Raw genomic sequence first — 27,081 nt, 5'->3', positions numbered from 1 at the left:
TGTCTCCAGGAGAGAGGCAGCCAGGAGTCACCGGAAACTGTAAAATATCAATTATTGCTAAGAGGATGGATGGTTTTAGGCTACAGATGGGGAAAGGGAGCTATATGTCTGGTTCTGAAATCAATACTCTAGGGCCACTGTGTGATGTTTGTGGGATGGTAATGATAATATTTTAGCACGCAAAAGGTTGACTGAGGGATAGGTTCAGAGATTAATGTGAGAGGTGAGAATGTCCATATAGCTACATGTATCGCTTTTATTTCAAAGAAGTAAATAAAAAAAATAAAAAAATATTCAACGACAATAAAAAAATGAAAATCAGATCAGACAAACAAACAAAACAGAATGATGAGTTACAAATATACCATATCACTGATAATGTTTCTGCAGCGTTATGAGGCCCTGCTTAAAAATATGTACTGTAGCCTGTGAAAGCAGGCAGAGGCCAGTCAGTCAGATATAAAAAGATGTGTTTTCTGCTTGCTTAAATTGGCACTTTATAATCACACAACTCATATGGTTTTAGTTACATGTACTTAATAACAGTGGTAACACAATAATGCACATCCTGTATAATCCTTTGAAGTTTTGATATTGTATATTTCCTACGGACAAAATGATAGCAATTGGGAAAGTCGATAAGAAAAAGAGAGTTAGGCTATAGATTCCTGTGGAGCTATTAATGCCAGATAAGTTTCACTCTGCTTCATGCAGTTAAGTGTTAAACAAACAACAACAGAAAAAAAGGGAAATGACAAGCCAAGGGCCACTTTACAAAGCACATACTCATATACTGTGGCTGCAGAGAGCCTGACACAAAACAATCAAATGTAACATGAAAGCCAGTTCATTGACACACACAAAATTAAGTAGCAAAATAATTCATATAAGCGCAGCTTACAAACATATACAATTATACTGATACAAAAACACCTTCACGTGTCGAAAAAGAACACTGGCAAAGAGTAGGCTAGCTGTACCATAAAAAAAAATGAAAACATCAAAGGCACCCAAAAAATCCTAAGCACTATCAAAATAGCTCTGAAAACTGTGGAATGTACAGTAAGTCTGAATCCACGGTCTGAACACCACTGCCACTTTTGTATTACTTTATATTATGCAGATTGGTTAATTGTTTTTTGGTTAAGTGTTGTATTTATATTCCATACTCTTTTCTACGAGCCTCCTCTTGTAATGTAGTAATCCTCATATGTATAAAACCAGTCAAACTTAATGCAATATGAAATGTTGATTAAGCAATACATCCCTTTCGGGGTAAGTGTTACCCTTGATTCAATAAGGCCTCTTTAACCAATTAGCTTTAATTAGCTAGCATTATTCAGCTACTTAGCCACACTGGAATTCAAGTTAAGGAAAAGGCAACCTTCTAATGTAACATGACTAGATTGTCTGTCAGGTAGGTGGATGATTAATATACTGTTAAAGAATGATTGAAGTATCAAAATGTAAGTATAATATTTAATCTGGAATTCAAACATGACTTCAACCTTTATAAACAACATTATGATGAGAAATACCAGATAAGCCAAGGCCTCTCACAGACTGTTTCTAGTGGCCAAAGACCTAGTGGCAATACACCTGTCTCTATGTGCTTCTTAGAAAACAATGGCTGCAGAAACAATGCACAGAAGCATTTGGTATAAGGAACATTGCCTACCCACATTTATTAGTGCGTAAGAATCAAGCTGAAAACGATTGAGTGGGAAAGAATCTAAGACTAAGACATTTACACTAGCTGTTCAATAGGCTTGACGAAAGAACATAACAGCATCTTAGCTTTTTTTAGGTGCTTTTACAGCATATCCAGATAATATAGTGCGTGCCTTCAGAATTACAGGGCTATTTCTCTGTTAGGAGGGGAATGACAACAAGTGCTTCCTTAAACGTTTGCATTGATTACTCATTTCATTGTCAATAAACTGTGACTGACAAAATTGTGGAACAAATGTACTGTACTTCAGCTAAAACATTAGATTGTGGACAACATAGCAACAAAAAAACATACAAATAACTCAACAATCTCCTTTATGGAGTGTTCCTTATTGAAACTGGCTAATTTAAATCAAACAGACAAATACTGTATTTGTATTCTCAGTACCTTGTTTCAACTTGAGACCTCACTTTGCATAGATTACATTTCTATTGTTGTATCACATACAATGTTGAGGAAAAACATTTTAAATTACAATTATTGTCGGAAATTCCTATATAAATATAGTGGTGGGCATTGGAGGGATATAGTAGAGATGGAAGAAAATAGAAGATGATTGTTTGCCGTTGTCAGAACTCTTCCACTGCCACAGTTATGTCCAACTTTGAAGTGTAAAACTGATACATTGCAGGTATATGAGTTCAATATAATACAAACACACTCCCACACCAATGAGAAGAACCACAATTTAAACAAAGTTCTACTTACTTTCCACTGGTCCCGGACACACACACACACACACACACACACACACACATAATAAATTCCTTTGATGAAAAACCACCAAGTCCTTTTGCATGTTTCCTTTGGAAGAAAAGTAATTAATTCCCCATTGTCATGTGTGTGAGTAACAATAAAAAAACCCTGGTCAATAGGTCGGAGTAAAAAATTGTCTATTTGATTATCTGCGGTGGCATAATTGCTGTCTTTGTTGGTGTCTTAGTTTCCAGAGCAGTATCCAATGTCCCTTCCTTGCCTCTCTTTCTGGGAGGCTTTTTGATGGGGGTCTTCTTTGGCGTGACGTTCACTGCTCCACCACCACCCTCTCCCACCCTGGAGCCGTTCAAGTCCTGCTTCTCCGGGCTCTTGGGGGTGACCTCGGGGGTGGCTGGTTCCCTTGTGGGGACCCCCACACCCACCATCTTCTGGAGGCTGGTGGTGGTGGGCAGCAGAGGCTTGTTGGAGCTCTGGTGGCCTGGGGTGGCCGGAGTGGTCCGCTTGGCCTTCTGCGGAGGAGTGGGCTTCTCCCGGTCTCCTCGGTCCCGGAAGGCTGGGGTGGGCAGGCCGTTGGTCTTTACCAGGCCGGTGCCCTCATTCCGATTGATGCTCTGCGTCTTCTCCTTGAGCTGGGCCGCCAGGAGTGTGGCGGCCTCGGAGTTCATGTGTGGGTGGATCACTTTGGGGCTCTTGGGCGGCTCCTTGGGGTTCTCCACAGCGGCTGCCTTCTCGGCCACCTTCTTGTCAGAGTTGGAGTTGTGGAAGTTACCGATCTTCTTGAGAGCGTTCTGCACCACTCCATTTATGTGCTCCATGTGGTTAATATCCTCCCTGGACCTTCCCAGCCGGTGGGCCTTGTGTTTGCTGGGGGAACCATTGACCTCCGTCCCCTTCCCCTCCTGGTTCCTCTTCTCCTTGGATGTCTCCTTCAGCCTCTGCCTCTCTTCACTCTTGGCTGAGCTGTCGCTGGAGCTCCTGGTCGTCCTCTCCTTGGGCACTGTCAGCCCCTTACACCCCTGGTTCAGCTGCTCCACCTGGGTGGGTGTGGTACCTCCGGTGTTCCCATGGATCCATGACACCTTCGGTTTGGTGGAGGGGTCTGGCGGGCGTGGTTTGGTGGTGGTCTTCCATCCCGGGGACGGTGGCTTGCCATTACCTTTGACCTCTATTGTAACTGTGCTGCCACCCCCATCCTCTTCGTCCTTGGAGTTCTTGGAGAGGTGTGCAATGCGAGCATAGAGGGCCCCAATGGCCGACTCAGAGCCACTGGTGGAGCCCTCGCTGTCAGAGGACTTGAGCAGGGTTGCTTCGCTCCCGTCCCCAGCCTGAAGCTTGTTGATGGTGGTGCTGGTAGCACTGGTGTCTTTCAGAGAGGTGTACTCCCCTGCATCGTCCTCACTGGGCACAGCTGCTGCGGATGGCTTCTCAGCTGCTGGCTTCTCCTTACTCTCATTCAGTGACTCTATGGGACAGTAAGATATATAATTGATGAGAGTCAGGTTTAGTTTGGATGGTAATGGTGATCATACGTAGGTGGTCAGAATATGAAGTTTATTTCCAAAACACTATATCCACACATTTTTTACTTTTTATTTTATCAGAAATGATCACTTATGAGTACCTTCATGTGTGTGTAAAATATGGCTGTTCTCAGATTTTGTATTCAAGACCAGTGGTGTAGTGGAGGGTATACGCAGGTATACGCTGTATACCCACTTGTTTTTCAGTGGGCATTGCCTATACTTACTTCTTAATTCCCACTGATAGGTATCAACGTAGTGTAGCGGAGGTATAAGCCGTATCAATTAATAGGGCTGATGGAACAGATTGGAATGTTTTGCTTCAAATGTTGATAAACTATTATTTGTTCACATTTTAGGTGCAGCAATGTACACATGGCAGTAGACCAATCCGTGAATGTTCCAAAATGCAATTTGCAGGAAAACACCGTTCTGAAGTGCGCACTGGAAATGCAAGCGGTTTCATGACCAGAGATTGAAATACAGAGTTGGAAATACCCGTTACAAAGAGGTGGAATTTAAAGATGCATCAATTATCATGGGTTGGTAATATGATTAGGATAATGTCTTTGACTGCTAGATAATGAAAGAAAGTTGAAAGAAAACCAATAGAACAGGAGAATGCATACGAGTAAATCTTTATAAAAATACTTGCCTCCACATTTCTATGGTGGGATTTTGGCTTTAGGCTACTTTGAATCAAGGTAAGACATGCCTCATAATATGAAGTAAAACGTCCAGGTTTCAAACAATTAAGGAACAGGGAAAATATAGTGATGCTATTGATAGGCCTAACTGTCTTCTGGTAGATGGAAAGGCTTTCCTAAAAACCTTCTCTATTAAATGTTAACTAGCTACAAAGTAGCCCATGCCTATCTGTCAGAATGATATCATGATGATTATTTGCATCAATCCAGTGGTCTTTTCTTTTGCAAACTCCATATCATGTCCTACAGAAACACAGCTAATCAAACATTTTTTACAAGACCTCAAAAGTGGTTTCCTGATGTTCATTGTTATGGATTTTTGTTTTGTTTTTCTGAAGAAAAGAAAAAGGTGTGACTTTGAGAACGAAAACCTGAAAAAATGGGGGAAAATCTGAAACCTGTTAATTTCTGACTCAGTTTATCTGTTTCAATAGTATTAGCCAACTGAACAGTACAGCTTGGGCTGACCTGACTGTGAAGGACCAATATGGGATGTATCATTTTAGGTCATTCAGAGTGTATGTCACTGTTTCTAATATAATGTTTCACACAGGGCGCCATTTGGAAAAATGTAGGTAAAATTAAAAGAAACACACTTCTCCAGGCACCACTACACCACAGTTCAAGACACTTTATATATCAGCAGGAATGGAATGGAATGTTCATATCCTGTATATTTGACTAAGATATGTTGTCTCACCTAGCTATCTTTAGATGAAAGTACTTAGTGTAAGTCACTCTAGACAAGAGCATCTGCGAAATGACTAAAATGTCAAAAGTAAATGTTTTACATACAGATCTCATATGACTCTACTGAATACATTTGACTGTGTAAAACCTAGTAGTACTACTTATTTCTCTGAAAGTGAGGCGGAAATACAGCATTTTGCAAAAAACATGATTATTTGTCTCTCTGAAATTAATCCATCAAGTAATAGATTTTAAACAAATATATATATGTTATTGCCATTATTAGATAGTGAAAAAACATAATTTCTTTAACCTCTCTGCGCACCGAACCCGTTAGTGGGATGAAATTCGACAACATACGGTGATCGCTACATAAATAGTCATATTAAACATGAATGAAAATACAAGTGTCTCACATGTTCCGAAAGCCTAGAATCTTGCTAATCCAACTGCATTGTCAGATTTAAAAAATGATTTACTGCGAAAAAATACGATGCGATTATCTGAGGATAGAGCCCCATAAAAAACAACTATTTCAACCAGCAGAGGCTTAACAAAATCACAAACTGCAATAAAATAAATTGTTTACCTTTGACAATCTTCCTCTGTTTGCAATCCCAATGCTCATTGTTACACAATGAATGGTCTTTTGTTTGATCAAATTTTTATAGCCTAACACGAAACATTTTGTGAACCGCTTGTGTTGTGAATTCCGTCTCATTCCATTTTCGATGACACATTCGATGTAAATACACACCCTAAACGTGACTTTTCCAGTCCTGTTTGTTTTTTTTGCAATCAACTGGTTTGTTTGTAACACAACCAAACCTGATGGGTCATTTTGCGGGACGTATTGACTGAAAGAAACCGATTTGAAGACAACAAGTAATGACATCATTGTGCACCAATGATATGACCGCTGTTTAGTTGATTGACTGTATTTTAACCCAATGACCACTGATTGTCTTGAAATCTAGCTGGGTAGATAGCCAATGAGCTGAGGTAAACGGCAATATGTAATGTTTATGTGTTGGAAGACCAACCCATTCGCCATTGAAGATTCATTTCGGAAGGAGCCATGCATGTTACGCACAGCATTGTTTTGGTAAAGCGCATCTTCAGCTGTTTATATATCAATCAGTATGGCGACTAAGTCAGGGAAAGCTAAACCTAAGTCTAGATATACAGATGTACACACAATTTTAGGGGAAAGTGAGACAGAGATTGTTGGAGGACGATTCATTTAGCGATTCCCAAATGGAGGAATGTTTTTTGAACGGAGAGGACATTGTTTTGGACTGGTAAGTTCTTCTCATGCTAATGCCGTTGTTTGAAATTAATAATATAAAATAGTATTTGTGATTTTTTTTATTTTTAGTAGCAATATATAAAAATGTAATGTAATGAAATGTGAGATGTGTGTGTCTGCCGCCCCCCCCCCCCCCCCACCCCCACATGAAATAGCCTATTTGAGGCTGTTGAGGGGAGGGCAGGCCCACAACAATGGACAAAGTGAAATGGAGACAGTAGATACAGCTGGTATGTTGTAATATAATAAAGTCTGTAGATCTAGCTGGTCTGTCATAATATAATAGAGACAGTAGATCTAGCTGAAATGTCATAATATGAAATAGACAGTAGATCTAGCTGGTCTGTCATAATATAAATGAGACAGTAGATCTAGCAGGTCTATAATAATATATTCAACCTTATGTTCCCTGTACTCTATATATATCTGTTTATTATACCTGTTGATACAGGGCTCATATGTGAAACTATTCTAACTGAACATTTTCTTTCACAGTGATACTGACTCCGAATGGGAGCCCCCAGTGCCAAGGTGTCCCTCCCCCACTGAAGCTGGTTCATCCAGCTCCTGCCACAAGTGGTGTTCATCTGCCCAAATTTATTTTTGCAGGCATGGATGTGCCTCAGGGCCAAAAGGGCACAGCATGGAGGCGTCGCTATGTTCTTTGCAAAATGAAGTCCCCCATCACCTGCACCACATGCTTGGTGACCCTCTGCTTTACAGCAGAAAGAGCCTGCTATGGCACCTGGCATCAGCAGCACAATATTGTGTAGATGACTGAGGGTCTTCCAAATATTGAAAGTGTTATTTTGTAAATGTTTCTATTTTTTTCATGTTTTTTCTAAATTTTTGGGGTGTGTGTGTTAGAATACCATTTTGGTATTTTGTATATAGTTATTCCATTCAAAATTTATAACCTCACCAATTTGGCCACTTAGGTACATTTGGGCTACTTGTGTGGGACACCTGGGTGACTTCATGATAAATGTCATGTAGCACACTCATTTTGGAAGTTATCATTCTAAAACGTTGCACAAGTACTGTTGCCCTCTTATGTTTTCACTGAAATTGTCCCCATCATCCTATCTGAATGTTTGTTTTGTCTTGTTCATTTTAAAGATGATGATACAACAATAAAAATGAAAAAACGTATTCACGTTTTCTTCATTGTATTATCTAGACCAGATCTATTGTGTTATATTTTCCTGCATTCAATTTACATTTACACAAACTTCAGAGTGTTTTCTTTAGAATAGAATATGCACATCCTTGGTCCTGGGCCTGTGCTACAGGCAATTAGATTTGGGTATGTCTTCAGGCGGAAATTGAAAAAGGTAGGGGGGTAGTTGTAAGCGGTTAAACATTAAAAGCTAATTTACCAACATATCTGAAAATATGCAGTGCCTTCGGAAAGTATTCAAACACCTTGACTTTTTCCAAATTTTGTTAGGTTATAGTGATATTCTAAAATGTATAAAATACTTTTTTCCCTCATCAATCTACACACAATACCCCATAATGGCAAAGCAAAACAGGTTGTTAGAAGGTAGGTAAACCTTCGCCCCAGTCTGAGGTCCTGAGTGCCCTGGAGCAGGATTTCATCAAGGATCTCTCTGTACTTTGCTCCGTTCATCTTTGCCTCGATCCTGACTAGTCTCCCAGTCCCTGCCGCTGAAAACATCCCCCCCCAGCATGATGCTGACACCACCATGCTTCACCATAGGATTAGTGCCAGGTTTCCTCCAGACGTGATGCTTGGCATTCAGGCCAAAGAGTTCAATCTTGATTTCATCAGACCAGAGAACCTTCTTTCTCATGGTCTGAGTCTTTTACTGAGGAGTGGCTTCAGTCTGGTCACTCTACCATAAAAGCCTGATAGGTGGAATACTGCAGAGATGGTTGTCCTTCTGGGAAGGTTGTCCCATCTCCATAGAGGAACTCTAGATGTCTGTAAGAGAGACCATTGGGTTCTTGGTCACCTCCCTGACCAAGGCCCTCCTCCCCCGATTGCTCAGTTTGTCCAGGCGGCTAGCTGTAGGAAGAGTCTTGGTGGTTCCAACCTTCTTCCATTTAAGAATGATGGAGGCCACTGTGTTCTTGGGACCTCATATAGACAGGTGTGTGCCTTTCCAAATCATGTTGCATGTACCACAGGTGGACTCCAATCAAGTAGAAATATCTCAAGGATGAGCTCAATTTCAAGTCTCATAGCAATCGAAAAACCTGTTTTTGCTTTGCCATTATGGGGTAATGTCTGTAGGTTTCTGATGATTTTTATTTATTTAATCAATTTTTAGAACAAGGCCGTAACATAACAAAATGTGGAAAAAGTCAAGGGGTCTGAATACTTTCCGAAGGCACTGTATAGTGGTTTTTAATTAAACTCTTCATATACAGGTTTTTAATTCAACTCTTCATATACAGTATTAGTACATCAATAGGGATAAAGGATGCTTATATGAGGCATGTTCACATTATTTAGAATGAGTGTACATCATATTTATCTTCTTGAATAATATCAAGAAATTTTGAGGCCTCCAAAAACAATAAACTCACGGGGGTGTCTAAATGAAATAATATATAAACTGATAGCCATGATGCTTTCCACCAAACTACAAGGAGAGATTCATGAATTGGATGACTTTACCATTATATTTCCTGTTCATTGTTTCACATCAACACAAGGGACAGGGCTCGATGGCACATGGTAAGGATAACTATCATATCGCTCTAATTAGCTTTGCAGAAGTCTGTGACTCAGTGCTCAGTCATCCTAGTACGTATTCTTCCTTTACACTTTGTGACAAACAAATCCCACTCCAAGTGTGTGTGTGTGTGTGTGTGTGTTCAAACATCTGTGTGTGTACATGTGTATGGGCATGCATCCATACGTGCCTGGATGTGTTTATTTGTGGAGTAGCTGTGGCTAATCACAGTGTTTATTGTTCTTTCCTGATGACTCACCTTCATGGGGCACACATTGTTTAGGCAGGTCCGTTGTCGTTTGTGTCCGACCGTGTGCCTCTCTCTCTCTCTGTGTGTCTGTGTGTGTGTGTGTGTGTGTGTGTGTGTGTGTGTGTGTGTGTGTGTGTGTGTGTGTGTGTGTGTGTGTGTGTGTGTGTGTGTGTGTGTGTGTAATGACTCACCTTCATGGGGTACACAGTATACGGGGCCATCATCGCTGGGTTCCTCCTCGAAGGAATCGAAAGACTCCTGGGAGGACCAGGAGGAAGGGCAGGGCTGCTCAACTACAGAAGGGGGCTCGATGAAGCTGCAGTTGAATGTGTTTTCCGGGTCGTGGTGGGCTACTGGGGGACAGGGAGAGAAAACAAACACAGAGAAGCAGGGGTCAGAGAGAAGTAGATTGACAGGACTACCTTACAAGAACAACAGATCGAGAGAGATGTTGTGGAGTGTGTTGATGTTGTCAGGCACGGTACAGTCTGGCTTGAGTTATCTAGAATGTTTCAATAGTGTTTCATGTTGATTTTTTTTTGTGACAGTCTGCATGATTCTACATTCCTTGAAGAAACTGCTATTTACTGAGAAATACGTTCAAGTTTTTCCTTTAGTTATCATTCCAATAGACAGAATGCTCCATTTCCTAAATGTAGGTACTTTCCCTCCCTCCCTCCCTCCCTCCCCTCTCCTCTCCCTCCCTCCCTCCCTCCCTCCCTCCCTCCCTCCCTCCCTCCCTCCCTCCCTCCCTCCTCTTTAGATGTTGATGTATTCTGCTGACCCTTCAGTCTGGGGACAGCTGTGTTCGTGTGGGATGTCTGTGGTTCCTCTTCTCCTCTCCCCAACTGGCCGAGGACTGACTGTGTGCATGTGTGTGTGTGTGTGTGTGTGTGTGTGTGTGTGTGTGTGTGTGTGTGTGTGTGTGTGTGTGACTGGGCGTTAACTGGACACTAACCACATCAGATACATCAATTTACACCCTCCCTCCTCTACTGGATGACACATGAGCCCATCCGTTTGTTCTCCACTAACACTAAGCTAAAACTCAACCCTCTCTTGGCTGGAAGTTCCCCTCCAACGCTCTATGTATTTGATATGATTTATTTGACCATTATAAACACAATTCAGCCACCCAAGTGGATTTACTGCATTTAAAATCATTGTGGATAAATCCAAAAAGTTTTACAAAGTATTTCCATTGTGGTCCTTATTGTGCTATGAGTTTATAGTATGAACGTTGTGACATGGATGTCATCTCCCAAACTGTAAAACAACTGACCTCTGCTAACACCAACACAACCAGGTGTGGTACAGCTCCAGCTAAATGAGTACCAGGAGATGTGTAAATGCAAGAGCAGCATTATTTTATTATTCTCACAGCACTTGTTAACTAAGCCTTGGGGTTTGGGGGGGGGGGGGGGAGGGGGGTTGTACTAAGCTAACATATGGAATTGTTTTAAGATGGTCATATCATGGATCATTTAGCTTTTAGATTTGAGAATTTTAGGACCCCTGTAGGTATCAGATTTTCTTGGCAATACAGACAGTCCAAAAATGCATCATTAGGATTTGGAATTTGAAGTGTCTCTCCTATATTTCTGAGATATACGAAAGCTCAGGATTTTTCTATATATTTTTTACACATTAAAACAAAACTAAATGTTTTAACCGGTATGGGGTTACCTTCAGTCCTGCGAGTCCTGTGACACTTGTGCGGGTCGTAGAACAAAAGGGAGAACATCATCGTGTTTGTGGGAGTCTCATCTTTCCATAGAGTGGTGATATTAGTCTGTACGGTTTGGATGATACAGACAGAATTTGGCACATCGGCGGTACCAACTTCAGACAAGTCCTATGTGGATGTCATAGAGCAAAATGGACCACACCATCTTGTTTGTGAGAGTCTCTTTTCCATATTAGCTTGTAAGCTAAACCGTTCAGACACTACAAACTGTACGTTTTCGTGAGAAGACTGATTTTCGGGATGTCTCCAGGTCTGACAAACAGTGACATAGGTGGATAGCAGTTAACCTCAGATGTTGAACAGATGGATTTTGATGGGAATCTTTTCATTTTGTTAATTAGATTGATGCAAGGGGACTTTCTATTTTGATGGGAATTTCCACTGAAAATGGTGGGTACTATGTGGATATCCTGCATACTGCAGAGTCAAGCAGAAAGTGACTATTTGTCTATTTCTCCATACTTCTGAAATTGTTCCAGGCAATATATCTGGTGACATCCCAGTCTTGTTCAGAACTCTACATAATGCCGCCATGGTGAAGGGATTAAATGGAGGAAATTGACTTGATGTAGATTAGTTGGATTGTAGCAATGGCAGCCGTTAGAAACAATATAATATAAACAGTGCCCATCCAAATATTTATCCACGGACACAGAAAAGAAAGGCCATGGAAATTCTTTCATAGCAGCTTTTCTTCCAGCTGAAATTGCTTTTGTTCAAATTCAATAAAGTCGATACATAAATAAATGGCAGACTTTCTGTTTGAACGGTATGCACTTCATGACTATTGTAACAGCCCTGCTATGCTAGAGTATAATGAACAGATGACTCCAATGCCATGGAGGTACAATAGCAGAATATCCCAGTTGACTTAACCAATGTCTGTGCAAGACTATATTAGTCAGTACTGATGCAGTGTCCAATAGGTATAGCATAGGGCCTACTGTAAAGTAACCTCAATTGACCAACTAACCAACTGGCTCTTTATTCCATACATTCTCTCTTTCATGATACAGTGAACAACTGCTGTGCTTGAATGTTCACACCAGACTAAAAGTCTGGAGCCGGATGGATTTTTCCGGGAGAGACAGGGCAGCAGCGAAAGCCCAAAGCTCAGCCTACAGAGTCCATTGGACAACTGTGCATTTCTGATGAACCCCAGCTGTACAGGCCTATCATAGCTGCCTGTGAGGCCAGCTACACTGGAGCAGGTGGTCCCGCTCCACATCACTTTTCACAGGAAAGCATTCGGACATGCAATTGCATCCCAAATGGCACTCTATCCCCTATATTATAGTGTACTACTTTTGACCAGAGCCCAAAAGTAGTGCACTATACAGTATAGTGAATAGGGTACCATTTGTGACACACGCACACACACACAGAGGACTACGGAATGGAAATGGGGGAAGGCGGCCAGCCGAGCGTGAGATAGCTAACTATAGTATAGGGTGTGGAATAAATATGCTTAGAATGGAATGACAAACTATAAGCAGTGTAGAGGTTTTAGAAGAGGAGGGGGGATGGGAGAACGTTTATGTATGAAGGAGCGGAGGAGCTATATGAGCTATGCAAAAGACAGAGCAATTGATTTCTTCCTCCCTCCTCCTCCTCCTCCTCCTATTCCTCCTCCCTCAGTTTCTCTTTACATTGGTCTTGGATTGGGTGAGAGTTTGGGTAAAGACACCATAAATATTTTCTTCCCCCCTCCTCCTCCTCTTCATCTTCCTCTTCCTCATATTCCTCCTCCCTCTGTTTCTCTTTACGTTTGTCTTGGAACGGTTGAGTGTTTGTGTAAAGACAGCATAAAGGTTTTCTTCCTCCCTCCTATTCCTCCCCTTTTTCATCTTTCCTTTTGTCTTGCCACATCTGTTGTTGTGTGTTGACCACAGTGTGGGTAAATCATAGGTCTGACACGGGCTGGGGTAAATTTGGCCACTTCCTGTTTCGAGTCCAGTGGGCCTCCTGTGGAATGTTGAAGGGACTGACGGCGCCCCAGGGAGGGTAGAGTTTCAAAACGCTGGCAGGCAGGCCACGCTTCTGTGGGCAGGCAATGAGGAAAGCAAAGCAGAGCAGAGCGTCCTGGCTCTCGAGATGGAGGGAGAGAGCAAGAGAGAGAAAGAGAGAGAGAGAGAAGCTGACCAGTTTATCTCTCCTTATGAACAAGAGAGTTTATAACACTGGGAGAAGGACTCCAAAGAATATACTTAAATTCAGTCAGTTGTCATTTTATAGCTGTGTGTTGTCATGTCATGAAAACTTAGAAAGAATTGGTTTTGGTTTGAACCAAAAACTCTATTCTACTCTCTCCAAATTCCCAAAGTGGTAGTTTGTTCTCCTTGATTTGCTTGATCGCAACCCAGACATGGCACGATATGCTTTGTGCAAAAAATAATGAAAGGGCTTGTTTGTTTAAAAGGTCATAGGCATAGACTTTTAACAAAAAAATCTGTTGCCTCTGGCGGCTTGTTTATAAGTTACAGTAAACTTTGAGAGTGTTTGTGCAAAATGATCTTAAAATGTCCCATGATAACTGGATGACAAAGACAATACTGTTCCCGTGTGTGTTTCTACGCAGGCACAATGAAGACCGCTGAAGTGGAGAAGAACATGCTACTCGTTGTGAAAGAGGAAAGAAACAAGGTCACTGCTTTTTAACTCCTTCCCCATCACTGATCTTAATTGGTAAAGGTAACTACAATATATCCCACAAATAGGGCCTTTCTTAATTCCAAAATTTAGTCAGAGCACTGTCAGAGCTCTTCCATCCATGCATTCAGAACCAGTCTAGATAGCCATGATTCAATTTAACTCCTACATAGCAGAGACAAAGCAGAACGCCACAGAATGTGGCCGTGTTTGAAATTTCTAGAGATTCCAGAAGGCATCTGGGTAGACAAAGGAGAGTTCTTCCATATGTAGGCAACGTGTAATATCCTTTAAGCTGACTTGAGATGGGTCCTGACAGACAATCCTATCCCAGACCACGAGACCTTCCTCCACTTCCTTCTCTCCCTCCCTCCACACAGACAGACAGGAGCTACTCTCCCTCCTCTTCCATCCACATTGACACAAACAGAGCAGCCTTTGATAAAGTATCACTCAACACCACTCAGACCTCCCGAGCACCACACCACTACACTGACCCATTCTCTCTTAATAACACTGCCTTCAGCCCAGCAGAGTAGGAACTCAACTCACTTTCTTAGGAAGGAGGGAAGGAGGGAAATGAGTAAAGAAAAGAGAGAAAAAAAAGAGAAGGGCCTGTTTAGGGTTGTAATAATATGAACACATGGTATTTAAGGGTGCCAAGAATAATAAGCCCTGCAACCAGTGCATTCCTCTCAGATGAAACCCCATACCCATTTGGCAGCCGCAGTACACTTTTCAACCCTATTCATTGTCTGAAAACCACTCCACAGAGAGTCGCAGAGAGAAGTATCACAGAGCAAAGGTCAAATGAAAACGCTCTCGCCCTCTTGCTGAAGAGTTAAAGAGGCGTGCAAAGATTATGACACAGAAACTATGGGATCATCCAGAGACACATGGAGCATATACACAAACAAACAAGAGAGTATCGTATTGAAGAAAGTGGCTGTAGCTGGATCCCGAATGACACCTTCTATTCCCTATATAGTGAACTACTTTTAACTAGGGCCCATAGGGCTCTGGTCAAAAGTAGTGAATTATTTAGGGAATAGGATGCCATTTAGGATGCAGGCTCTGTCTTGGCATGGTTGAGGCGGTAGACTATGGGGAGGAGAGATTGGTGCTTACCGACTACTTTGGGCAGCTTCTGTCGTCTCAGTGGGATCTGGGGGAGTTTGGTGCTGATTCGGCTGAATCTTCCACACAGGATCCGCTTGGCTTTTTTGCTGTTGGTAGAGTTGTCTTGGTCAGGACTGAGGGAAAGAGGGAGGGGTGACGCCATGGAAAACATACTAAATTACGAAACACCACAAACTGATTGAAATGTGGGTAATGTTCATCTGCATTGACACGCTTGCAGTACAAGCAACATTTCATGGACCACGTGAAGAAAAAGACCACACACAATATCATGCTGACCCATTTTTGATTTGGCTACAAATGATATGCTACGCAGGGCCTGTCGTTCTTCCTCATCATGTGAACTAACCAGGAAAGACTTTAGGCCCTTATTGTAACTTATGACAAGGACCCAGATATAAGATAAAAGGGCAAACAACTATTTCAAAGGATAGAGCCATCTGCATGAGCTACTAGCAAGGAAGGCAAATGGCCCACTCTTCCCTTCCAACAAATCCCATCCCTCGCACCACACCAGGCCCGTGTCTGTCACTCACTTGTGGTCATCTTTATTTCGGCAGAGGCAGCAGCAGCAAAGCAGCGAGAGGAGGACAATGAGCAGAAAAGAGACCAGGGTTCCTGCCGCGATCACTCCCATCCGCTGGTTGGGCTCTGAAACAGCAGACAGACACAAGCAGGGATTTTTGGGTGTGCCACACTCGTGCAGACTGCCAGTGCCAACCAGAGCCATTTGTATATCTGGTACCAACTAACGTTGCTCTCTGTCAGAACTCCCTGAACTCCCAGAATCAGAACTCTGGAGCTGAAATTCAATCTGTCCTTGCACTGTGTTGACCCTCCACACTGTGGAAATACTGTAGGCCTATCGTTAAAGCGGGAATTAAAGAGATAGAGATGTCCAAATGATCGACAATGTGGAACAGACAAATTGACTTCCATCTATTAAATCGCCACCCGCATTATCTATCTCCTGTTGTGGATTCTACTTCTGAAATATCTGTCAAACCCCATCTTTTCACTTTTCTCTCACTCCTCTACTACACTCCCTATACCGCCATAATTCATTGATGATTTATTAGCACCCCTCCCTTTCTAAGCTGGATGCACTTAAACAGAACAGCAGTCCATCTGTTGCATAAGCATCTCTCAGGGTGTGACCGAAATGGCACACTATTCCCTACATAGAGCACTATACTGTTAACCAGAGCCTTATGGGTCCTAATCAAAAGCAGTGCACTGCATACGGAATAGGATGCCATTTCAGACGCACCCTTAATTTCCACAGTATACATGCACTGTGCAGCCAGATGACGCCATCAGTGAGATAACCTATAAGTTAGCAGATAGATAAATACTGCTGACCCCTGGCCCTCTACGCCCCTCTTCTGTCATAGAGACTGTGGATGAATGGAAGTGTGGCCTGGGTGTGGCGTGTAAGGCCTCTGTGTTCACAGCTGGAAAAAGGAAGGGACTAGCCTGGCAGAGCCCAAAGGCCTGACCTGGTGACATCATCACTGCTTCCCAACATGTCCATTTGGTAACCCTGTTTCCTCAAGCTGCTCTCCTCCCTCCATCCCTTCTCTTTTCTTCCTCCAGCTCTCTCTTCCTCTTCCTCTTTTCTCTCTCTCCAGCAGGACAGGAACAGGGCCAACACACACAGAAGTAAAAAAAGGACACCAGGCAGTCTGGAAACACCGTTAGGCTCAACTACTACATTGACCTGATTTGACATGTGTGCTAGTGCTCATTGTCTCCCCCATAAGGCTCTGGTCAAAAGTAGTACATTATATAGGGAATAGGGTGCCATTTAGGACGAACTTGTCTCCGTCACCGCTATCAACTGGCTATTTAGACAAACAGTACAAGCAAGGGGTTTGGGACCTTCATGTGCAGTGCACACATTTGATATGTTCCCTATGGTTTCATGTAGGGGTGTGTTTTCTTTATGTTGTGCCTTTCTTTCCAAAATATAAAAACGTCTTTATCACTAGAAGCACCACGGTTTGATGCCGCAAGTACTCTGCTAAGAATGTATTTTTACATCTACATTTTAGGTCTTGCAGTGTGGCTGGCTTCAAAAACAGTGACCTAACATTCACCCAGATCTATAGAAGTGAATGAGGTAATAAAGAGAGTGGTTCCCTTATGTAGTTTGTAGGTTGCAGGGTGTATATGTGTGTCTCTGTCTCTCTCTGTGTGTGTGTGTGTGTGTGTGTGTGTGTGTGTGTGTGTGTGTGTGTGTGTGTGTGTGTGTGTGTGTGTGTGACTAAGGAAAGAGAGTGGGTTGGTTTCCTTACGTAGGTTGCAGGCCCCAGACATTGGGTTGCAGTTCTTGTCATGACAGGAGCAGGTCTGGGCACAGTTCACTCCATACTGACCCATCTGACACGTCATATTGCAGCTAGAAGAAAGAGAAGGCACAAACAACTTAGTTACTGTGTCCATGCGATGTGTCCATGCGATAAAACTATAATAAATATATTCATGTCACCAAATAATCTATTAAAGCACATTGTTTTGCACATTGCCGGAGGACAGCAAGTTTCCATCCTCGTCTGGGTACATTGACTTCAATACAAAACATTGGAGGCTTGTGGTTCTCACCCCATTCCATAGACTTACACAGTAATTATGACAACTTCCAGAGGATGTCTACCAACATATCAGAGCTCTTGCAGCATGAATTGACATGCTGTCCACCCAATCAAAGGATCAGAGAATGAATCTAATACTGAAAGCATAAGCTACAGCTAGCTAGCACTGCTGTGCATACAATGTGGTAAGTAGTTGACTCAAAGAGAGAGAAAGACAATAGTTTAACAGTTTTTTACGAATGAATTTCTTCATAAATGAAGGAGAAGCAAGAGAGAAAAAGAGAGGGAGTGAAGGAGCTAGCTATATTTATTTCACTTTCACTTACTTAGCTAGTAAAATACAGCTTGCTAGTTTAGCCTACTCAAACACCCGGCTCAAAAAGAGAGGGATGCTATGTTACCTATCTGGTTATGCAACACTGGAACTCTTCCAAGTCAAGGTAAGCTTTTGGTTTTATTAATTTATTGCCACGGGGCCCGTCAGTGTAACTGGTACACTGCTTGCTAACTGTACACTGTACTGCATGACCAAACCCCTTGCTTGTACGGTTTGTCTAAATAATGCATTATTTGTGCACATTAGCTTTCCGCAATGTAGACTGTGTGTAGCGGTTAGCGGTTATGATATGAAGGTTTAGCTTGGAGTGTTTGTTTGCCTCGTCACAGACTGCTAATGTGTTGTGCACTGAAGTCCACAAGCGAAGGGAAAAGGTGAGTGGAGGAGAGGGCGTAAATGCGAGAACGAATAATCCAAAGCTCAAATCGATCATGCTGTTTTATGTGGCTGCTATGAAAGTGAACTGTGTTTGCGTGTGATCAGGGGTGTATTCATTTCACCGATTCTGTTGAAAAACTTTTCTTAAATTAAAACAAACAGAATTAAACGGGAATAAACATACCGGAATTTGTCCAATAGAAATTCTTGTTTGACTAATGATTACACCCTTGATCAGCTAGATGCAGGCAAGATTGTGCAAGGCGGTATTGAATGTGTCAATGTCTGTCACCTTGCTTACTCAAAGTTATCTCGACCTTTGCACCTAAATTGTAAACTTTCATTCATAGGCTAGGTTGTAGCAACCTCAAGATGGGTATAGGGAAAATGTTAGTATCATGTAGTAGCCTAAACCTGTCAATGCTACAATGAGCTGAGTGAATGGAGTATGAATGATAGTCATCCAATATGCTGCAATAGAAATAAGGCCATGTTCATTAAAAAAAATTGTCCTCCCTCATCTTAAATGGCACCGACCGCCACTGCTCTCTGGGTATTGTAGCCATGAAGGGAAGCGTAAACATTAAGATGTTTTGGTGAAAGGTCTGACTCACTAGGTCCCGTAAAATCCCGGCTCACACAGGCACTCTCCGGTAGCAATGTGACAAACGCCGTTAAAACAGTGGCTGCAGTCATTCTCACAGTTATCCCCATAAGTCCCGTTGGGACAGCGCACCTCACACCTACCGACCAGGGAGACAAAACAGGAATGAATGTTGTTTATTATGATCATTGTCACATCAGCTGTGAGTCATGTCTCAGAACCATTAGCACAACATGAAAGCCTGTGCCAGTACAAGTTCAGGTATTTAAATAGTAATTATAATGCAGTATCTATGTAAATTACATTTTGACATGCTGAAAAGTAGACAACAATTGACATTTTTCTAGCTTTGTATTCAAGTGTATATTAGCATAACTGTAAGTCTTTGTTTGAAGTTATGTTTTCAAGTGTTGTACTAGAGCTGGGCTGTTCAATGTCGGTTGTGGAGGGGCCAAAACACTCCTAGTTTTCATCCTCTCCTTCGAATCTGGGACTGATTCAGACCTGGGACACCAGGTGAGTGCAACAAACTACCAGGTAGAAGCAAAAAAAAGTGTTTGTGTGTGTGCATGTGTGTTTCCATTCCATTCTCTCACCTGTCCCCGATCCAGCCGGGGTTGCAGTGGGAGCACTTTCCGTCGATGCGGTTGCAGAAGTGGCCATCTTTACACGGGGGACACACATCCAGGCAGTTCTCTCCGAAGAAGCCTGGCAGGCACATCTGATCACACTTGGTCCCGTTCCAGCCCCTCTCACAGGTCACACACCTCCCCTCTGTTATCTTACAGGGCTGCTGGCCTTTACAGTGGCCACACCTGGAGTCAGGACATGAAGGGAGAGAGGGCATCAGGATGGTGGGTTGAGACATTTGCCTACAAAACGGCACCAAATTAACATAATATTCCCTATGGTGCACTACTTTTGACCTGGCCTATTGACAGCAAAACTATTTGGTAACATTTTCATAGTGAATCTTTGTGTTGGTATCTACACAGTTTAGCGGGCCCTGTATATACATTTCCAGGACTGCCTTTTCTTATAACATCTATGACATAGAGGTCAGAGAAGTGTGGGAAAGCGGCTATGTAGCAGCTCATGTATAACATGAGTTCTGCAGACTTTGAGCAAGGTAAATCACTTAACCTGAATGGCTTCAGCATATTGGATGATTATTATGAAATACTGTGAATACCAATACCACAGTATCGCCCCAATACACTTTTACCGATCATGTTTAAAGTAACTAACTGTCCAGTGAAAATCTCACTTTTAAAAATGTATATTCTATTAATTCATACCCAAATAATGCTGTTGACTCTTCCTGGGCTCCCGAGCGGCAGAGCAGTCTAAAGCACTGCATCTCGGTATTAGAGGTGTCCCTACAGACACTCTGGTTAAAATCCAGGCTGTATCACAACTGACTGTTATTGGGAGTCCCATAGGGTGGCGCACAATTGGCCCAGCATTGCCGGTGTAGGCTGTCATTGTAAATAAGAATATGTTCTTAACCGACTTGCCTAGATAAATAAAGGTTAAATAAATAAAATAAAAAAATCCTACACTCGCATGAATAATTTTTATGACCGGTAGACGCCCAGACCATTCTGTTGCTGGGGTACGACCACACCATTCCAACACAGAAAAGCAGATATTTAAAATACTTAATTAACATTTCACTCATATTGTAATTATTTATAGTTCATATTTGATAGAAATCTGTAAACACTGGACAATTATTTTAAGATATGTTATGGGTTATCAGCTGGAGCATGTGTCAAATCATATTTCTAATCAAAACTCCAAAACCACAATATAATGCGTATCAGGAAAAAAACATTAACATTAAGATCCTTGGGGAAAAAAATTAAGAGAAATCCCTGTTAATAAGAATCCACGGCTTTTCAGTTTCCCATCTGTCAAAATGTCTTATCTTCGGTCATAATGACACAGAGTAATGTTCTCCAGTGGTTCCTCACCTATTCCTGCAGTTCTGTCCGTAGAACCCTGCGGGACACGGTTCCCTGCAGAACTTCCCCCGGTACCCCGGTGTGCAGGTACATGAGCCATCCGCCTGGTTGCACTTCCCATGGATGCACTGACAATACCTCTCGCATCGGGGGCCCCACAGTCTCTCCCGGCACTGGCAACGACCCGTGAACTGCTCGCATGGAGAGTTATTACAGTTACACTGGATGGCACAATTCCTCCCCGACCAGCCTGGACTACAGTTACACCTTCCTGTGTTCTGGTCACACACAGAGTTGAGACTGCAGTAGCAGTTGTTTGCACACTGAGGGCCCCAAAAGCCATATTGGCAAGTGCATGTGCCTGTGTCCTGGTCACACTTGCCCTTCTGGCAGAGGCAGGGCTTCTCGCAGTTGGGCCCCCAGCGGTTAGGGTTGCACGTGCACTTGCCCGTCACGTCATCACACTGGCCGTTGGGAAAGCATTGGCACTTGCCCTTGCAGTCTGGGCCCCAGAACTGGGTGGGGCACTCTGAAAAAGGAGGGATGAAGTAATATCAGGATATTATGGTGAGAACATCAAAAGCATTACACAAACATTTACTTGATGCCTTATATCTAGGTGAATATGTCCTTTCTGATGTTTTAGGACAGGACGTGTGAGATGTGTCCGAAAAACAAGGTGCTTACTTGTATCACAACTGGCTCCGAAGTATCCATGGCGACAGCGGCATTCATTGGGCCTAACGCATACCTCATTTTCCTTACAGGTGAAGTTGCCTTCACAGAGAGCTAGAGGGAGGATGTACTGAATCACTACATGTCCACATATTAAACATTGAGGGCTGGTTTCACCAAACCGAGAACCTCCATTGAAATTGTTTTTTAGTCCAGGACTAAGCTTAATCTCTGTCCAGGAAACAGGCCCTAAGTGATATAAACATGTACAGTCGAAGTCAGAAATTGACATACACCTTAGCCAAATACATTTAAACTCAGTTTTTCACAATTCCTGACATTTAATCCTAGCAAAAATTGCCTGTTTTAGGTCAGTTAGGATTACCACTTTATTTTAAGAATGTGAAATATCAAAATAATAGTAGAGAATGATTTATTTCAGCTTTTATTTCTTTCATCACATTCCCAGTGTTTACCTACACTCAATTAGTATTTGGTAACATTGCCTTTAAATTGTTTAACTTGGGTCAAACGTTTCGGTTGTAGCCTTCCACAAGCTTCCACAATAAGTTGGGTTAATTTTGGCCCATTCCTCCTGACAGAGGTTGTGTAACTGAGTCAGGTTTGAAGGCCTCCTTGCTTGCACACGCTTTTTCAGTTCTGCCCATAAATATTCAATAGGATTGAGGTCAGGGCTTTGTGATGGCCACTCCAATACATTGACTTTGTTGTCCTTAAAGTATTCTCTAAAAAGTAAGATCCTTGTACCCATGTGCAATTGCAAACCGTATTCAGGCTTTTTTATGACAGTTTTGGAGCAGTGGCTTTTTTCTTGCTGAGCGACTTTTCAGGTTATGTCGATTCTTTCTTGCTGAGCGGCCTTTCAGGTTATGTCGATATAGGACTTGTTTTACTGTGGATATAGATACTTTTGTAACTGTTTCCTCAAGTATCTTCACAAGATTGATTTGCACGTTTTGCACCAAAGTACGTTAATCTCTAGGAGACAGAATGCGTCTCCTTCCTGAGTGGTATGACGGCTGCGTGGTGTTTATACTTGCGTACCATTGTTTGTACAGATGAACGTGGTACCTTCAGGCATTTGGAAATTGCTCCCAAGGATGAACCAGACTTGTGGAGGTCTAAAAAAAAAATTCGGAGGTCTTTGCTGATTTATTTTGATTTTCCCATTGTGTCAAGCAAAGAGGCACTGAGTTTGAAGGTAAGCCTTGAAAAACATCCACAGGTACACCACCAATTGACTCAAAAGATGTCAATGATCCTTTCAGAAGCTTCTAAAGCCATGACATTATTTTCTGTAATTTTCCAAGCTGTTTAAGGGCACAGTCAACTTAGTATATGTAAACTTCTGACCCACTAGAATTATGATACAGTGAATTATAAGTCAAATAATCTGTCTGTAAACAGTTGTTGGAATAATTACTTGTGTCATGCATAAAGTAGATGTGCTAACCGACTTGTCAAAACTATAGTTTGTTAACAAGAAATTTGTGGAGTGGTGGAAGAACGGGTTTTAATGACTCCAACGTAAGTGTATGTAAACTTCCGACTTCAACTGTACATATGAAAATACTGTGCTATGATGTTGATATGCTGTATACATACGTGTCAAACATTCCTCTCCTATCTGCCCCCACCCGCTGCAGCACACAAAGCCTGGTGACCTGACAGAGAGGAGAGGAAATACGAGTGTCAGAGAGGAAGAAAATAAGCAAGGAAACTTAAACAGACACTGGTATATAACAACATGCCACCACCCTGCGCAACCACTACTATCCTGTCATCTCCTCAGTCCTCACACTTGTCCTTCGTGTGGCAAACGCTGAAAACTCTAAACGTCTGCGCAGCATTTGTTCTGACTTTCTCCATATGCTTTCCATGTGCAATGAAATGGGTAGAAATGAATAACACACTTCTCACATAAACATCCTTCTCTCCAAAGCCCCTTCAACTCGACCTTTCTTGCCCGGCCTGTCAGCAGTCAACAGTCAGAACAATAGTAGCCTCTGAAGTGCTAACCCATGGAGACTATAGAAGAGCAACTCTAGCAATAGCTAGCTAGCTACAACCACAGTTCAAAAACAATGTTTTCTTTCAAATACTTTAATGTGTGATTGAACCTACCAGGCGTACCTGAAGGGTGATGTTTTGCACTTTTGGGACTATCCCATTGATCCAGTGTGTCAGTCAGTCTCAATCAAGCACAACTTTGGTATCAGAAAGAACACAAATACTATTTAAAGATGACCCCACGTCTAGCCAGGAAGGAGTGAGGAGTGAGTTTAGAGAGGCAGTCTTTGGCGGTCTAGTTTGAAGCAAAGCTAGATCCCTCCACTCTGCTCTCTTCTCCTCTCCGCACTGCTCTGTCAGGAAAGGACAGATGCTTCTCTTCTTCCTCCCACACCACTGACCTCCCAGAGGCCCCCGCCACACGTTTACTTCCTCTAAAGTGTTGGGGGCGGAATTCTGCCTTCAGAAGCAGACGTGCACACAGACACACACATGCGCTGTTTTTCCCCTCTAAAACCTAAAATTTGTTAAAAACACTATCTCAGCCTCTCTGTTTTGTCTTAGACCTGGGTCTGTCACACAGAGGGAGAGTCTAATGGATACTGGTCTTATTTAGGCCTACTATTCTGGATTGGGTCTAAAGATGCAAGAATGAGCTAATACATGGATAAAAAGCTGTGTTGGTTTATTTATATCTCACAAGAAGCTGTTTGTAAGGTATTAATCAAATCTCCTTTCAGTGAAGCATTTCCAATGTGGTCAGTGGTATCTGCGATTTTTAGATGACCCCATCTGACCTTTGACATACAGCCTCAAACCATCACAACTCTGGAAAAGAACACATTATGTTCATTTGCGTAACAAATGTGACGCTTTGAGATAAAGCAGGACTCACATTGGTCTCTCATTATCAAAGCAGGACCCACATTTGTCTTTTGTTACTCAAATGAGCCTATAAACGTTATCGGCCACAGTACTGTTACGTTTGGCACTTTGAACAGTGTTCTAGTACTGAACACTTCATTCAACAACATATCATTTGTTTCTCAACACTGAAAAAAATCAGATAGCAACTTTTCTCAATTTCTGTGTTTTTTTCTTCTTCTCACTTTCCCATGGTACTTTGTGATGCATTGAATAACTGACAAACAACGATGATGTGACCCAACGTTGTTAATGTTGTCGATGGCCCCCACTACAGTCAGCGAGCTGATTTAGTAACACGAGGACACAGATAGGAAGTGCTAAGCAGCAATGATAAATGAACAACTACTTCCCTATATTCTTCCTGTGAGCAGTGAACCCAGTAAAGAGATTAAACAAAATGCACAAACGAAAGAAAAGGATACGGGTGGTGCACTGCAAAAAAATAAATAATCCAAGCCAGTTAAAACACTAAGAATAGGATTGTGGTAGAGACTTTAAATTGAGAGTGGGACCAACAGTAAACTTGTGTGATTTCATTGAAGATAAAGGATAGAGAATAGTTTACAGTAAAGCACTAACACTCCTCATGGATGCTAAATGTTAAAGTAATGACCTTCAAACCAACTATAGACATTTGGGCAACAACTTTGACAACAAAGGACGTGTTTTGCCCATGAGACACTGTACATGCTCACCATTGTCTATTGAGGCACATTTCATCACGTTCTAACACGAAAGGTAAGGACAGGCGCAGGCAGGGCCCAGGGGTCGACTTGTAATGTCATTTAAATGTGTATAATGCCAGACCACAGAAGGGCTTTGACCTCTATTATGGAATGCCAAAATGTTAACAGATTTCACACACTCCGGTCCTACACCGACCCTCCTTTGACATGTGGTTTTCAGTCTGCATAGTAAAGGTGCTAACTGGTGAATAAGAAATGTAGGCTTAAGCTAACTTGATGCACCCCCTGTCTATAAGTTCAGTCTACAACTTACCTTTGTTTCTGGTAGCTGCGGCCATACAATTTTGTGGGGTTATTTTCAGCCATATAGCTGATGCCACGACTTCAGGCCAGTGACACTAAATATATAAGGCCTGGAAGCGCCCCCTATGTGAAATTATAGAACATTACCCACGGTTCCAGATGTAGGTACCATCTGGATGGCTGCTCCTCAGATGGACTCCTCCTTGTGTAAGGAGAGTGCATATGAAAAGAAATATGACCAACTAGCCTACACAATATCGAAAATGAACTATTTTAGGTAGTGGAGGGCAAGAGAACCCGAGTCTAAAACAAAGTTTTGCAATGTGAGTAGTCAATACTCAAAGCACAATAGTTCAGAATTTGACCTGAATAATCAACAAGTAGCTTAGTAGTTGCATCGCACTGAGAGCGATAGAGGCAGGCAACTCCTTTTATTTAATCGACAGAAGCCCGTTATTCCGCGTCCGCAGTGCAGCTATACTTACCCTGGTAATTTGCATACATTTCTGCCTTTCGGATTGAGTTCTTGGCTAAAACTCAAAGAAAAAAATGAACAAACCACCACAACAACTTCAATAGTGATCTTCAATTCCATTTTACAAGAAACAGCATCCTTCTAGATGTCTCTTTCTCTCCGCATTCCTCCTCTCCAGAAAACGACAATTGCCCCTATTCTTCTGCTCTCCAGGGTTGCGTTTATAATCCACGGAGGTCAAAAAAAATAATGTTTTGTTATTGTGGGAACTTCAGAAGCTTTATCCAAGTATTCGAGATATGATCCAGGTTCCAGTTGGGGAGAAAAGGCTTAGCACTGCGCCATCTACGCCATCGACGTACCCAAGAGTTGAAAGAATGTGTAGCGACACCAAACCACACAGAGCACAGTTCCAAAGAAGTTATAAAACCCAAACTTGAACACGCAATTCGATCTCCTCGAACGATTACTTTCCTTCATTGCTGATGTGTAATATTAAAACATTCATTATCCCATACATTTTCAGAAGAATAAGGAAGAAGGAAAGAGGCATCAGGAAAGTAGCGGAATCCAACGGGCATCCTCCTCCGACAATAAAAGCATCCGCTTATTGCCACCAACCATAACTTGACCACAAATATTATGTTTTATGCCCAGTGCTATGGAATAGGTAAAAACTAAATCTTTCGACTGGTCGAGGCAAAGATTCCCTTTTTTTTTGTGCTTTTAAATCAAAGATGAATAACGTGTTATTGTCTTCTCTTTCTATTGCGCTGTCATGAGTGGCGGGGGGCAGGCACTTTCTGATTTGTTACTCTATCCTTGCCTGCAGTTAGTTAGTTACACAGAGTTAAGTGAGCATATTTTTCGTGCGCCACAGTGGATTTATTTTCAGAGAAAAGAGGCGATAAGCAACACACAAAAGTGGGTGTGCCACA

The 27,081-nt window shown here is 42.2% G+C and overlaps 1 protein-coding gene across 3 annotated transcripts; it reads right to left on the bottom strand.

The window, feature by feature from the left end:
• Positions 1-238: 238 nt before the first annotated feature.
• On the bottom strand, positions 239-27,004 carry scarf2 (scavenger receptor class F, member 2). 3 transcript variants are annotated; one of them, XM_029638438.2, is made up of 11 exons: positions 26,154-27,004; positions 23,348-23,406; positions 21,734-21,835; positions 21,056-21,575; positions 19,676-19,894; positions 19,090-19,218; positions 17,464-17,567; positions 15,703-15,817; positions 15,155-15,279; positions 9,822-9,980; positions 239-3,911 (listed from the first exon to the last, which is right to left on the bottom strand). In XM_029638438.2, exons 1-11 carry the CDS (start codon positions 26,261-26,263, stop codon positions 2,626-2,628), a joined length of 2,928 nt encoding a protein of 975 aa, XP_029494298.2. In that variant the 5' UTR covers positions 26,264-27,004; the 3' UTR covers positions 239-2,625. The 3 variants fall into 3 exon arrangements, with proteins under 3 accessions (XP_029494298.2, XP_029494296.2, XP_029494299.2); XM_029638436.2 differs by having other exon boundaries at positions 9,822-9,983; positions 26,154-27,003; XM_029638439.2 differs by having other exon boundaries at positions 9,822-9,983; positions 15,155-15,252; positions 26,154-27,003.
• Positions 27,005-27,081: the final 77 nt, after the last annotated feature.

Source organism: Oncorhynchus nerka, linkage group LG27, assembly GCF_034236695.1.
Source record: "Oncorhynchus nerka isolate Pitt River linkage group LG27, Oner_Uvic_2.0, whole genome shotgun sequence".
NCBI lineage: Eukaryota > Metazoa > Chordata > Actinopteri > Salmoniformes > Salmonidae > Oncorhynchus > Oncorhynchus nerka.
This window is presented reverse-complemented; position numbering and strand designations above follow the sequence as displayed.